Below are 13,990 nucleotides of genomic sequence, written 5' to 3' on the forward strand. Positions count from 1 at the left end.
TCCCCCCCGACAAAGTGTGTCTCCAACCCGAACCCCCATAGCCATTGTGTCACATCATTATTCAATTAGTTAAGCTAGCAAACAATTGAGTCAAAAAATAGGTGTTAGATATTTTATACTATCGCCGTCCATGTTTCAAGAAAGAAGCTATATTTTATGTGTGGTTTAGGCACACGTAACAGGTTTGAACCCTCTAGAGACAAAAGTTTGGTATTAAGTGTAGAAAAGAAGGGGCAAAAAAAAGTTTGCCCAAGTATATGGCATAAAACTTGAAATGGCCTATGTATGTGGTGTACAAAGAAAAGGACTTCCGTTCCCCGGATCACCTCCTCTAAATTCCATAAAAACAACAAATTCCAAATGAAAGGCTACCTGGGCATGCTTAGAAAAGGCGTCTAGTATGGGCAAAAGGTACATTGCATTGGAAAGAACATAATTTTACCAAGAGATATCATTTACTTCATTGATGTCAATCTAGAAAGCAAAATAGCTTAAAATTTGCAACATAATCTAGCACTTAGTTCGGATAAAAAGCAAGTTATGAAAAGTACATTCCTTGAAAAATTCCACAATGCTGCACAAAGGTAGAATTGCAGTTTAACATTGAGGACCTGATAGACAGGAACTTCATCGGTGCTATTTTCTTCAATTAGCAATTATAGATGTATGATTCATCAAACCATAGCTATTTGTTCAAGAAATTAGATCCAATCATAAGGCCCACCAGTCCATCATAAACTTCTCCTCTGCCACTGTTCCATTGCTCTGTGATTTAACCCAAAAAATATCTTTAAAAATGCCACCATCATCCAAGTCCATCTAACACTCACTCTCTTCCTTTTTCCCTCTTTCAATAAGGAATTTAACACTCAGTCTCTTCGAGTTGCATAATTAAGACAATCAGAATACAACCAGTAAACACCACAACACCAGACCCCCAAAACATTAACTTCCACTATAAATTCAGTCCAAAAAAGTACTCCCCACTCTAGAAGTCCAGACCAATCACATTACCAATCTTCCCTTACACAATTCTGAATTCAAAATTAAGACTGCTACAACACAACACAACATACATAACAAGAAATTCAACAAAAACCAAAACCCATTTCCATTTGATCAAAATCCTTAAAAAATAAACCACCCTATACAATCCCAATCAATAAACACTAGATATAGCAACCCAAACATTCAAATCGTACACAAACATTTCACAAAAAGTAAAAAGAAAAATGAGACAGGGAATTAAAGGGGTTACTGGAGAAGCAGTGGAGAGGCCAGCCATACGCCAAAACATGGCCATTTTTTCAGAATCAAGAACCGACCCAGAAGAGAATTTTCAACAATTTGGATCTAAGAACAAAAAAAAAGCAACCCCAACAATGATCTTGAACCCAGGAAGCCCTAGAAAAAGGTGGGGAGCAGAGTCTTTGATAAGATTGGATTCGGTTCAATTGTTATCATGCTCATAAAAGAATTATACTTGGCACCAATTGTGAGACGGTGGAAAGAGGCATTTTTTTCCTTGCTGTATTTTTGGGGACCTTTGAGAAGAAAAAGAAGCCACAAAATAAATTTTATTAAACCTATTATCAAAAATTTCCGGACGGAATTTAAATTAGTTGGATCGGTGAATTTTTAAAAAAAAATTATAGTATTTTCGAGAGGGAGAAAATGTCAAAATAAGCCACGAAATAAATTTTATTAAACCTATTATTAAAAAATATAGATATATTAAGTTAATACTTCTTTTTTTCTTGAAAAGGTCGGAATTTAAATTAGTTAGTCGGTGAATTTTTTTTAAAAAAAATTAATAGTAGTATACTCGAGAGGGAGAAAATGTCAAAACAAATATTTTTTTATTTTATAAAGGATAACTTGCTTGTATATATATATTTTTAAGATATAATTCTTTTGGGTAATTTGAAATGTTTATTTGTATCATAAAGAAGGTAAATTGTATTTATTTTGATTAAGATTTGATTCAATTGATGAAAAGTGTATACGGTCATAATTTTATGCTTTTTGGTCCAATATATGTTCATAACTTGTTAGAAGGACTTTGTGATTGTTAAGTAGAATTATGGTTATGCATGGTTGGTGTATTTTGTTAAAAATGTATGATAGTCGGTAGAAAAGAAAAATGTATGAGAAAAGTGTTTTTTTTTCTCATACGTGCAAAGCCTTGATGCATACTTGTATTGATAGGAGTTAGTAGGTATCTTGTAAAATTAATCGAGATATATCGACTGAATATGATAGCTATCAAAAAGAAAAGATTAATACAATTTATTATCCTTGAATAACAATTGCACTTACATTGATACAATTGATGATAAGTTGTCATATAAATTGAGCTAGTCTATTTCTATATAGCCACAAAAATCTCATGAGACCAAATTTTTAAAAATATTTCAAATTAAAGTTTCCTGCAAATAGGTGTGAAAATTTTCCAATGTTTTTTTTATGGGCTCCAATTGCTTAAACTTCTTGTCTTTTGTTGGCTTGATATGATGTTACTGTTGTTATTAATAGGAAATAAATTAGAAGTGCACCCACTGTCACTCAAATAGTGGTCAAGTGCGTTTGAGATTTCAAATATTTTTCATTTTATTATCATGATTAAAACATTAATTCTCAAATAAAAGAAAAATTGTTTGAGAAAAGGTGAATATTTTTTGTTTTTATGACCGTGATGTCTGAATCAATTTTCGAGCACCTCAATTAATTCCACAAAATACCTGCCACATCTCACCATCAACAAGTACAAGATAACACTGCCCACCAGCAGCCGCCTTTAGTCTTTCCCATCGTGGTGACTGAGTAGACATCAGGCGAGAACGGACCTTATAACCTGCACCCGCTAGCCTTTGTAAAGTCGATATTTCTATCGAGTATCGGCAGGACAATTGACAGATGTGAATACTATTTCTCACCATCAACAAGTAAATATAACTTCATTGGCCACTGAACCACACGAGTGCATAGTGAATATTATTTCTTATGACCAACTAGGTCATTATTATGATTTGGCCTCTTGTAAGGGCATCATGCATTATTTTTCTGGCCATTCCAGCAGGGACCAGTGAGTACCAAAAGTCATCTTGATAACATATCCACGATTCCCCTAATATTGTAATTGGTGATATTCACCTATGCATTGCAAATGAAAGACAATTTATTTCACTTTGCACTTTTTCCAAATGAATATGTGACGACAAAGAAAACTTCTCTATTGAGGAAAGAGGTCTTAAAGATTCTGTCCTTTACATTTACAAGATCTGAGGTAGAGTAAAATCTGCATACATTCTACAGTCCCCAAACCTCGCTTTGTGAAACTACACTAGGTGTATTGTTGTTTCTTGAGAAGTATTAAGTAAATCCTTCAAACTCACTGAAGTCATTGGAATTTCAATTAATACACTAAAATTGTTCTGTATTTCTCTATTACGTAGCTGAATCAATATGAACAAATGTGAAAAGAGAGAATAAAAATATATCAAAATTGATAGATCAAAATTTTTGCCAACATAAAAATAAATATTGACCTCACAAGAAAGTACAGAGAAGGCTATTCCTCCTTTTAGCATGAGCCAAAATGGACAATGAGTAACAAGCTCAATATCACGAATGCTTCAAAGGATGCACAAAAACTCCATTTCGAACATCAGCAATACGTCCCCACCTTCCTAGGCGAGGTTCCTGCATATCAGAGCAGATGATGGTACATGAGATAAAATAGCAATATACAGACTATCAACGATGCTTTAGGTGTGAATTCAATGCGTCCCTGTGCTGGAGAATATTGGATGATATTTTGCACATCATCAGGAAACTATGCTCATTACAATATAAGGTACTCAGATCAATAACCCAAGTCTGACTCAAAACACAGTATTTTTCTACCCAGATGAGTCTTAGTCCACAGATACAGTTACCCATATATCTAAGAAGCTTTTTGGATATCGAACCAAATGTTCTTTCATCCACAAGGAGAAAATGTAGTCACTTTCAACTCCAAAAATGTGTCATCTATGTTAGTTTTCTGCAACCAACTCAAAATGTTCTTATCATTACCCTAAGAATACTTGTTCAGGTAGGCCATTTGCCTTTGTGCAAACAAAGGAGGGAATCTTGCTACCATCATCACAATCAAATTTCAAGTTTCAGGTAGGCACATATCTTTGTTAGCAAACCGTTTTGAACTTACTCAAGGATAGAACACAGCAGAAGAAATGGTTGCCAGCATACCCTCATTGCTGAAGAATACAACTTTACTTTATCAAAACAAAAAAAAAAAGAACACAGCAGAAGAAATGATAACTTCATGAAAAACTAACAAGGAAAAAGATTTGGTTCTTTGAAGGACAGAAGAAGAATTAAGACTTTTCCTGAAAATGTCCAAACAAGTAAAGGCAAAGACAGGAAATCATACTAAGAAACTATAACTAATCATCCCAAAAAAAATTAAAAATTCTAATCTCTCTATAAAAGAATTAACTTGTCATCTCAAATACTTATAGTCCTAAGAGGACACTGATCACAGTCGAAAAGAATTGGCCAAGCAAAAAATTGTTGAGTGATGTATTGTACTATTGTATCAAGAAGTTGGATCATCAAAACAAACAAATATGGAAGAAATTAAATCTTTTTGATCTGTTCGGCTAAGTTGGAAAACACTGAAACATAAAAATGGAGATAGAACCATTCACCTGCCCTACTGCAGCAACCAAGAACTGTCCTGATTTTGAAAAAACTAAGGAATTTATAAATCCAGCCTGCATTAAAACAATGATCATATCAGCATTACATTGTTCTAAAGAAGCAACATCAGTCTACAAGCAGCATACAAACAGCCCCGGAACTATTGCTTATAAGTTAAGTCCAATGAATTGAGCACGCTAAATCTCATTTGCCAATTTCATTGAGCATCAAGAACAGTGAGCAAGGATACAAAAACACTATATAAGTATTTGGCTTCTTCAAGTAAACAGAACAATGTATGTTAACCATTAAGTGCAACGTTTAGTAGAGTTCATATATGGTGAACTGCTTAAGAAATTCATTGCAAGACTTCTAACTGGAAGATTTGACTTTTTTGAGAAAAGGGTAACTTTATATTCACACCAAACAACTAACTGGAAGATTGACTTTGATTTAAGATGTCGAAGAACTCAACTTGAACATAGATAATGCAAGACTAACTAGAAAAGGCAATCTATAAACAACATTTTGGACAGCTGCTTAAGTCAGTTAACTTTTAAAAGCTCTATTTGTTCTACATATCCCAGAGGGAACTTTAGTTTAAACCAGTGCTAATGTCAATGGGTTAAAAATAGAAGTGTTGAACAATTTACTTGAAACCCTCACGGGTTTGTCTGTCTTGTTTGCTGATAAAAAAAAGGACGGACTGTATTACCAAAGGGGATGATAGTAAGAGACCTTTTTTTCAGAAAATGTTCGTCTCCAAACAACCTTGTGCTTGCACCTCGACTAATCCAACCAAGACTTATAGAGTGGGATGATTCACCCAATGTGGTCCTCTGCTGAGATTTTAACCTTGTTCCTAAGGCTGTTACTCCAGCTCTTTTTTTTTCTTTTTTTTTTGAAACAGTTATCTCTTCTTCTTCTTTTTTCACTCCAGATCTTTAATATCTAGGTCAATCCCTTTGTGATAGTTAGGGAGAATTAGTGAGATTATGGATAGAATTGCTATACTGTCTCATTTTTTGGCAGGGAAAGGAAACTATGTCAAATCAATATCCCCAGTAAAATCATAATACACTTCTCTCACTACAGGTGTGTGCAACAGTCACTATGTTGGCCATGGAAACAGATTTGGGAAGTGGATAGACAAATGAAATTTGCATGCTCCTCCTGATTGGTGGCAAAAGAATCATGCTTGACACAAGAAAATCGGCAGAAAAGGGGTTTTCAGCTGTGTTCTAGGTGACTTTTTCTGTCAAAAGAACCCAGAAACAGTTAGCCATTTATTCCTTCATTGTCCAATAACAGACCAACCTTGGCATCTTTTTTTAGAAAAAATCCTTTTCTTAAATATGGCGGGTCTAAAATGGATGATACCTAGGAATACCAATAGACATTCTTAGATGCTGGAGCAGCAAAGGAATTCAAGGAGGCAGAACAAATGGTGGAATGGAATCCCTACATGTATAGCAGAAAGAAAGGGATGAAAGGTATACTGAAGGCAGAGTCAATCCTATCCAGAAGATCAAGTTAAATTGCATACATGTTTTTCTCTTTTGGTGTACAAAAAGAAAAAGAAATGGTAAATGACTAACTATGCTCTTTGCCTTGTATACCAGTACAGATCTGCACTTTCTTAGTGTTAATTGAGCATTAGCAATAAACTGTTACCTTTTCAAAAACAATCTTGTTAATTGCTCTTTATTGTTTCAGAATAAGCTTCAGTATTGGACTGACAAAACTAATCTGATATCAAATGAACTATGTTGGTAATGGCAGAATTTGTTTTAGTTGGCACTTGCTTGGAAAGAGGAGAAGAAGAACGAGAGTTGGCAGCACATTTCGATTTGCCCATTTCAGTATGCCTGGATGAACAGCCATAGATTTGAATAGAATTCTGAACAGTCTAAACTCCTACCAATTCTGCATTTTTATGGCCAACTTAAAAGCCCTGCAGAGTTATCATTTTTCTATTGAGACGAAACCATAATGTTGTAGGGTTAACATATGTCACTAGACCTGTATAGGGTTGGTAACCTATCATGCCTTTCTAACACAATATTTTCCGCCTGTGTAATACTAGCAGATGTTAAGTGAGCCACAAAATCTAGTACCACTCACACACAGTATCCCCTCTACTCCTGGGTATAATTAAGTCACAGACTCCTAGTATTACCAAACTAAATCCAAAGAAGTTCCAAAGAATCAGATGGAGACACACTGATCGATTCTTACCACTGGGAGCTCAAACAATGGCCGGATGCCTTTTGATTCATTTTCAATTGTCCACAGTTGAACGGACCCGTTGCCAGCTCCTGATGCTGCAAGATCACTATTTCTGCAGACTGTCAGCGCACTAACCCAAGAGAGTGCTGATGAGGAATGACACTGAGGATTAAGGGTGCCATTTTCTGCAAGATTAAACACGTTTTAGTTTTTCAATTACCTTTTAATGAAAGAATTCATATTGAAGTTACATATCGATATTAAAACATACAACTAAAAGAATTCTAGCATAAGAGAGAGATAACAGAAAAATACAAACATTAAAGCTTACCCATGTGGCCATTTGATAGTGCCCCATTGCTCTGTTCAATTCCCACTGATTGCAATGAAGCATGTGCATTTTTTACAATGTGGACAGGCTTCTTCCTTGTTACGTTCCAGTGCTCAATACTTCCATCATCAGAACCAGATAGAAACTCATCATTATTGATGAAACAACAGCATTCAAGGGAAGTTGCTGGAGCACGAAATATCAATTGAGATTCCTCTGGAACCTATTGGCAGGAAAGAGGGAGGCAAAGTGGTAACGAAAATTATCAAGAGTCAGAACTATCTGTGGATACATTAGCAAAGTTTAGTTGTAAAAAGAATTTAACTTGTTAACAAGGACACTTCAAAATTTGTTCTTATTAATTCAAGAAAGAACCTTGCGCATTCAGTGGTACCACGAGTGGAACCTAGTCATAGAACCCTCTCAACTAAACTTTCACTTATGGAACTTCAAGGATATATCTATGATGACCACTGTGGTGAACCATAATACACTAAAAAGAAATTAAGTTATCGTGTTTAAAACAGAAAAATTAGATCCCCAAGGCAACTTCATAGTAGCACAAGACAACTCTCAGAAGATTAGATCAGCAACACCCATAACCTGAACATATAATCTTCTTAAAGTTTTTGTAACATCCCATTGAATCTGGGAGTAAGCAAGCAAGAATGCTTCTTTCGCTATTCTTACAACCTTAGTAGCACAACTGCACAAGGGATCCTCTCAGCAGGAATGGATCAGCAAAACCTTTTTTATCAGGTAAAGAAGTTCGTTTCCTAAATCAAAAGGCCAAAGTCGGTATACAAGAAGCATACCAAAAAGTAAAGAGCCTACATAAAGATATGGTTCCCTGCAAAAGACACCCAATCGACTATACAAGCCGGAACTACATCAGTTCACCAAAGAATAAATAAGGGATCAGAGACTACATTACAACTGCCCAAAACTCAATTCTACCCCTTCAAAAGCCCTCCTATTTTCTCTCTCCAAATGATCCACATCAAAGCCAGAGGTACAACATTCCATGCCCTGCTCTTTCTCCGGCTTTCCAGCAAAACAACAGTTTCTTCGGTCTTCACATACATTGGCATCACCTAAGGTATACCAAACCAACTAAACATATCCCATCCTCGTTGCTAGGCTGCAGTATAGTAAAAGATGATCTACAGCTTCGCCCGCCTCCTTGCACAAGTAACACAGCTGATACACACAACCTTCCTTCTCTTAAAGATTTCCGCCATCAAAACCACCCCTCCAGCAGCTAACCATGATAAAAAAGCACACCTACCTCAGCACCTTAGGAATTCGAATTGACTTGACAGGAAAAGCCTCCTTCGTCCTCACCAAAAGCTTCTCAAGGACTTGACAGAAAACACACATTTGTTCCCCAACTTCCATCTCATTGTATCGAGTCTTTCAACTCGCTCACAATGTTGATGTAGTAAAGTTAGCAACAAATTCATTCACCTCCCTATTCTGGAAATCCCTCCTGAATCTCAAATCCCAAACCATCTCTGCCACTTGTGTCCACCTAGTGTGCTGGACTACCGCCTCCCTTTGACAAGATACTGCATACACTCTTTTTTTTTTGACAAAAATACTGCATACATACTCGGAATCTCATCTTTTAACAACAAATCTCCACAGCATATATTTCATAAAAATCTACCCATCCCTTCATGATATTCCTCCACACTCCACACCCTATAACCAACATATAATCTTCATAAAGATTTTCTAACATCCCATTGAATCTACGAGTAAGGAAGCAAGAATGTTTTGTCTGCTATTCTTACAACCTTATAAAAAAGGATTCACCAACTTAAATTTGACAAATTGCAAATCCTTAAAACTAGGGTTAACCCAATTTACATGCCTTAATTCCTTTTTAGTTGGACATCCTCAAACTCAATATTATATAATGTTCTTTTTAAAAGACATCTAAAAATTTTACTATTCTTTTTTTTTATTGAAGTTATCTGACATCAGAGACTCAGTAACAGTGTTAGAGCAACCTTCAAGGAATCTTATTAGGAGTTTTGACAAACAAAAACTCTTAGATCCTAAAAAGCTCAGACCTCAGGCACTAAGGAAAGACATGCTGGATGACAACTCAACTAAATTATGCCTTTTACTGGAAAAAATACACTGTCATGAGAAGGACTTCTTCATCAACAAGACGCAGATCTTCGTTTAAATTCCTCATAGAAAAAAAAAATCATTGAATACTTAAGAAACAACCAGATTTTCTTTCGCCACACAGATACATAGCTAGGAAAAAGAATTCCTGAAAGCAGATGAAAGGCCATGAATTACCTTCCATAAGTGCATGGTTCGGTCTCGTCCAACTGTCAAAACCCTTTCTTTCCTCAAAGAATCAATGGTTAGAACTTCACTTTGATGACCAAATAAAGTATTTACATAAGCTCTATCTTCGACATTCCATATCTTGATGGATCGATCAAACGACCCTGAAAACAGTTCAGAAGATCCTTGTCTGAATGTCAAACATGAAACAGGTCCCTTATGACCAGGGAATGCCTGTAAAAGAATCATCTCCATATTAGAGCAGCAATGAAGAGTTAAATAAAGAATCAGTGAATTAGCCTCTTTCAGATTTGAAGAGCGCAATTAGCTCCAAAAAATTGAACTTGCAATGGAAATGCCAACAAAGTCACTTTAGTGCTATTGCACTTGCAAGGAGAAGTCTGGCCAACACGAGTTCCAAGCTGTCATCTAGCTCTACAGATTTAATTTGAGATATGAGAGAGAGAGAGAGAGAGTCAGAATCTAAAGTTGATCACAATACCTTAATATGCTGCCGTGTTCGGACATCCCACAAATGAATGTGACGGTCCAAGCCTCCACTTGCCAAATAGCGTCCATCAGAACTGACAGCCAAAGCTAAAACATGCTTACTATGTTTTGTTGCCCGACCTTGTGGCTCCTTTGCACCATGTGATTTCAAAGCTTCATCAGTAGGCCATGCATACTTTTCTGTCTTTCCACTGTCCACGTCCCAGCTAACAATAGTACCATCTTTAGAAGATGAAAATCCCTTTAAGTCATCATCAGATAAAGTCACAGCAGTTACAGACTGTCGATGTTTCACTAAAAGGTGAAATCCCTCAGTAGGCTTTTGAATCCTGGAGAATGAATAATGGTACAACTCAATAACTATCTAAAACCAATGTCCTTTTTTATTTAACTACTTGCAAAAATTGAATATCTCTTATCATGATTCATGGTAATACTGGAAAACACAACAGCTTACGTAGCAATTATTTGATTCTCTAAATAGGAGATAATGAAATAGCAGCTTTTAACTCAAAAAAACCTCAGCTATAGCCTATATGCAAGCACAACACGTTCTAACATTAAAACAGAAACAAAGATGGGCTATTCATGGTGCTTCTACTCGATTTGGTTGACCTCTGAAAATAACCATCATATACAATTAATCCGCTGGTGATGATGGAGTCTAGGTCAGCTTGTGCATGGGATTCGAACATGGGCCATTTAGTTTAGATTGTAGGACATACAATCTCACTAAAATTAGTATAAATTTTACAATGTTTGGTTGGGATTTAAGGAGATGAATCTCCACCTAGAAATCAACATTATAACAAGAAAATGTTTATTTTGTTAAAAAAGTACAACAAATATTTTAATTATACATTGTATACTAGTAAAATGTAATATATGAAACTAAACATTCAAAAAGGCATAATCTTTACATTATACACGCCCTGCATTGCAATCATTGCATTACTAATCTCTCCGCATATGATCCCTACATAGCTCATCTCTAACCCAAAGGACCTATAAGTTGTTACTTATATACCTAACCACACCACCATCCCCTTGGGAACCCGGAATCCAGCAATTACATGAATTACTAAAACCCATCGAGCTATCCATGCCAGAACAGAGTAAATTCAGGTAAAATGGAATAACAATCCATACTTATCACACACCTGGAAGCAATAGCTTTTCTGGAACGACCACTGCCCTCCATCTGCTCCTTCTGCAACATGTCTACCATCCATGAGTCTCTCATTGCTTCCCTCTCCTCTCTATCATATTCCTCTCCACTCTCTCTTTCTTCCTCTTCCTTCCTCTTCGACTCCCTCATACTATGCAAAAATGTCTCCGCCAGCCTCTTTCTCTTCTCAGCTGCCGTCTCCTCCTCCTCCTCCTCTTCTTCATCCTTCCTCTCATTCCTATCCACTCCTTCATCATCAGACCCATAAATGTCCTCTGAATCATCACTGCTCTCAATATCTTCATCATCTCCAAATCTCTTTCGCCTTTTCAAGTCGTTGTCTTCATTGAAAAATGGGTCGCTTTCAACTGAAAATCTCTTCTTACTACCCTTCTGGGTGTTTTGAGCTGAAGCTTTCTTCTTTTTCAGGTTCTTCATGATTCAATTGTGAGCTTAAAGTTCACAACTTTTGCAGAAATATGTTACAATCAGTTGCTAATTTGGATTGAAATTGAAATAAAAGCAAAGGAACAGTAATGTAGTGACTAGGGTTTTAGGACCAGTGAACAATGGCAGCACACAGAGTTTAGGGTTTAAGGGTAGTAGAAGAAACGGAAAGAGGGAGATGTTAGAAACGGGTAAATGGGCCGTGCGGGTTTGGGCCTCACACAAAGGTATAATGGGCGGAAGTTTTGCAACGGATCTAATTTATTTTGGGTGCTCTTTAATGGAGTTGTTTGAAACTAAACCGAAATAAATAAATTGAATCGAAAAAATATATTGATTTATCGATATGGATTATTGATTTAGGTATTTTGATAAGAGAAGATTATATAGCTAAGCTAACATTTAGTACTTAATTATGCTACATGACTATAGTTTTAATTAATTATAGAAAATGATTATTGTTTAAGAAAATTGTTAAATTGGGCCCCACTTTTTTGTATAGAACGTGTAGTAACCCAATTCCCCGTTTATACAAATCTTCCCACTACCTCTCTCTTTCACTCTCACTTAATTTTCTCCATAAGTCTCTCAATCCCCTATAAATTTCTCAACCGAATCAATTTTAGATTTTGAAAAAACCCTTCCATCAATTTTTATTTTTTTGTATTTGTTTTAATTTCTCCCATAGTTTAATATTTTTTCAGTCATAATCTCGATATCAGCCATAAGAGAATCACTCGAGGTATTCAAATGCATTCACAAAAATTGAGCGATTTTTTTATCTTTTTGTAAGGCAAAATAAATTGCATCTACAAGCAATTAATCGAAGAGGAAAAAGAAGAGATGGAAGAAGAAGAGACGGATGAAGAAGAAGAAGAAGAAGAAGAAGAGTCAATGGACCAACAAGATGGGGAAGGAATTGCGGTCTTTTGTATAACTTAATTTGTATATTTTAATGAATTCATTTTTGTTATTTTTGCATAATGTTACGGATTTTTCAGATTTTATACAAATATATACATTTAATTGTATATTTTTTTGTCCAATAGTGGTACATATACAATAGATTCATTTGTATTTATCAATTATCTTTTTTGTATATATAATTTGTTGATACATTTGATTTGTATAAGTTATGAAAAATTTCTAATTGTATAACTCTAGCCGTCAATTAAATGTATAATAATACAAATATAATAATGAATCTAGTAGTCACTTCATACAATTATACAAATTGAATATAAATTATATTCTGATACATATACAAATTCATTATAATTTTTAGACAACTATACAAAAATTATATCATCAAAATTATACTTATACAAAATAAATGTGCAATGTATACATTTCCAGTAAACACAATATCTAACTCATATAAGTCAATATATACAAATCAATTGATAATAAATATTTGTTAGTATGGAGGGAGTCATATTTGGTATGAAACTCTAATGAGATACAATTCCATAATTTATGAGATTATTTTCCTTTTTCTCAACCGAAATTACCGTCTAAATTCATCAAATTCTTGAAAAATGAATTGTATATACTATTAAAATCATGTGAAATATACAAAGGAAAATATTCATAGCTACTGAAACTATAGCTATGGAACGTAATTAGGCAAACTATAGCTAGAGAGCCTAATTAAGTTTCATATAGTAGCTATTTGTGAAAATTCCCCTTTTGATAACAGTTTTGATTATTATGGGGCTATCAATTCTTAGGGTGTGTTTGGTAGGAAGGAACACACTTTTCAAAACTCTCTTCCAACTTTAAATTACAATTTTTTTTTGTTGAAAAAATCAATTTATTTTGTCCTTATCCCCAAACTAGCCCCTCCCCCCCAACCCAAAAAAAAAGAGGAAAATTGTATATAATAGCAAACTATTAATTCAAATTAAATGCTATAAATATAGTTTGATTTAATTGTACCTCATAGCAAACTATTGCTATTTCACCTCTCTCCTGGTGAATCTCGCTCGCCACTCTCGTTCTCTTCCTCGCCTCTCATGTTTTTTATACAAACGCAAGTGTATAAAGTGTGTTTGTGTTTGTATAAAGCGAGAGAAAATTGTATATATACATATATTTTTGTTCCCCTCTCCCAGATCTCGCTCTCTCACTCGCCTCTCTCATTTTATACAAAAAACGCAAATTATATAAAATGCATTTGTGTTTGTATAAAGCCAGAGAAAATTGTATATATACATATATTTTCGTTCCCCTCTCTCCCCTCTCCCAGATCTCGCTCGCCACTCTCCCAGATCTCGCTCACCACTCTCCCAAAT

The 13,990-nt window shown here is 35.1% G+C and overlaps 2 protein-coding genes across 2 annotated transcripts in view; both read right to left on the bottom strand.

Moving 5' to 3' along the window:
• The window catches only part of LOC102603747 (serine/threonine-protein phosphatase 6 regulatory subunit 3), a 20,577-nt gene extending 19,023 nt beyond the window's left edge, over window positions 1-1,554 (bottom strand). The window contains exon 1 of the mRNA XM_006352962.2: window positions 1,259-1,554. Within this exon, the coding sequence (XP_006353024.1) occupies window positions 1,259-1,303 (45 nt within the window). The 5' untranslated portion in view covers window positions 1,304-1,554. The remainder of the gene's footprint in view (window positions 1-1,258) is intronic.
• Window positions 1,555-3,391: 1,837 nt separating this feature from the next.
• On the bottom strand, window positions 3,392-11,854 carry LOC102604084 (U3 snoRNP-associated protein-like YAOH). The gene is made up of 7 exons (XM_006352963.2): window positions 11,242-11,854; window positions 10,074-10,410; window positions 9,581-9,805; window positions 7,265-7,487; window positions 6,943-7,118; window positions 4,713-4,778; window positions 3,392-3,702 (listed from the first exon to the last, which is right to left on the bottom strand). The coding sequence occupies exons 1-7, from the start codon at window positions 11,685-11,687 to the stop codon at window positions 3,625-3,627; spliced, it is 1,551 nt and encodes a 516-aa protein (XP_006353025.1). The 5' UTR covers window positions 11,688-11,854; the 3' UTR covers window positions 3,392-3,624.
• Window positions 11,855-13,990: the final 2,136 nt, after the last annotated feature.

The sequence above is a fragment of the Solanum tuberosum genome, unplaced genomic scaffold (genome assembly GCF_000226075.1).
Source record: "Solanum tuberosum cultivar DM 1-3 516 R44 unplaced genomic scaffold, SolTub_3.0 scf00141, whole genome shotgun sequence".
NCBI classification, from domain to species: Eukaryota; Viridiplantae; Streptophyta; class Magnoliopsida; order Solanales; family Solanaceae; genus Solanum; species Solanum tuberosum.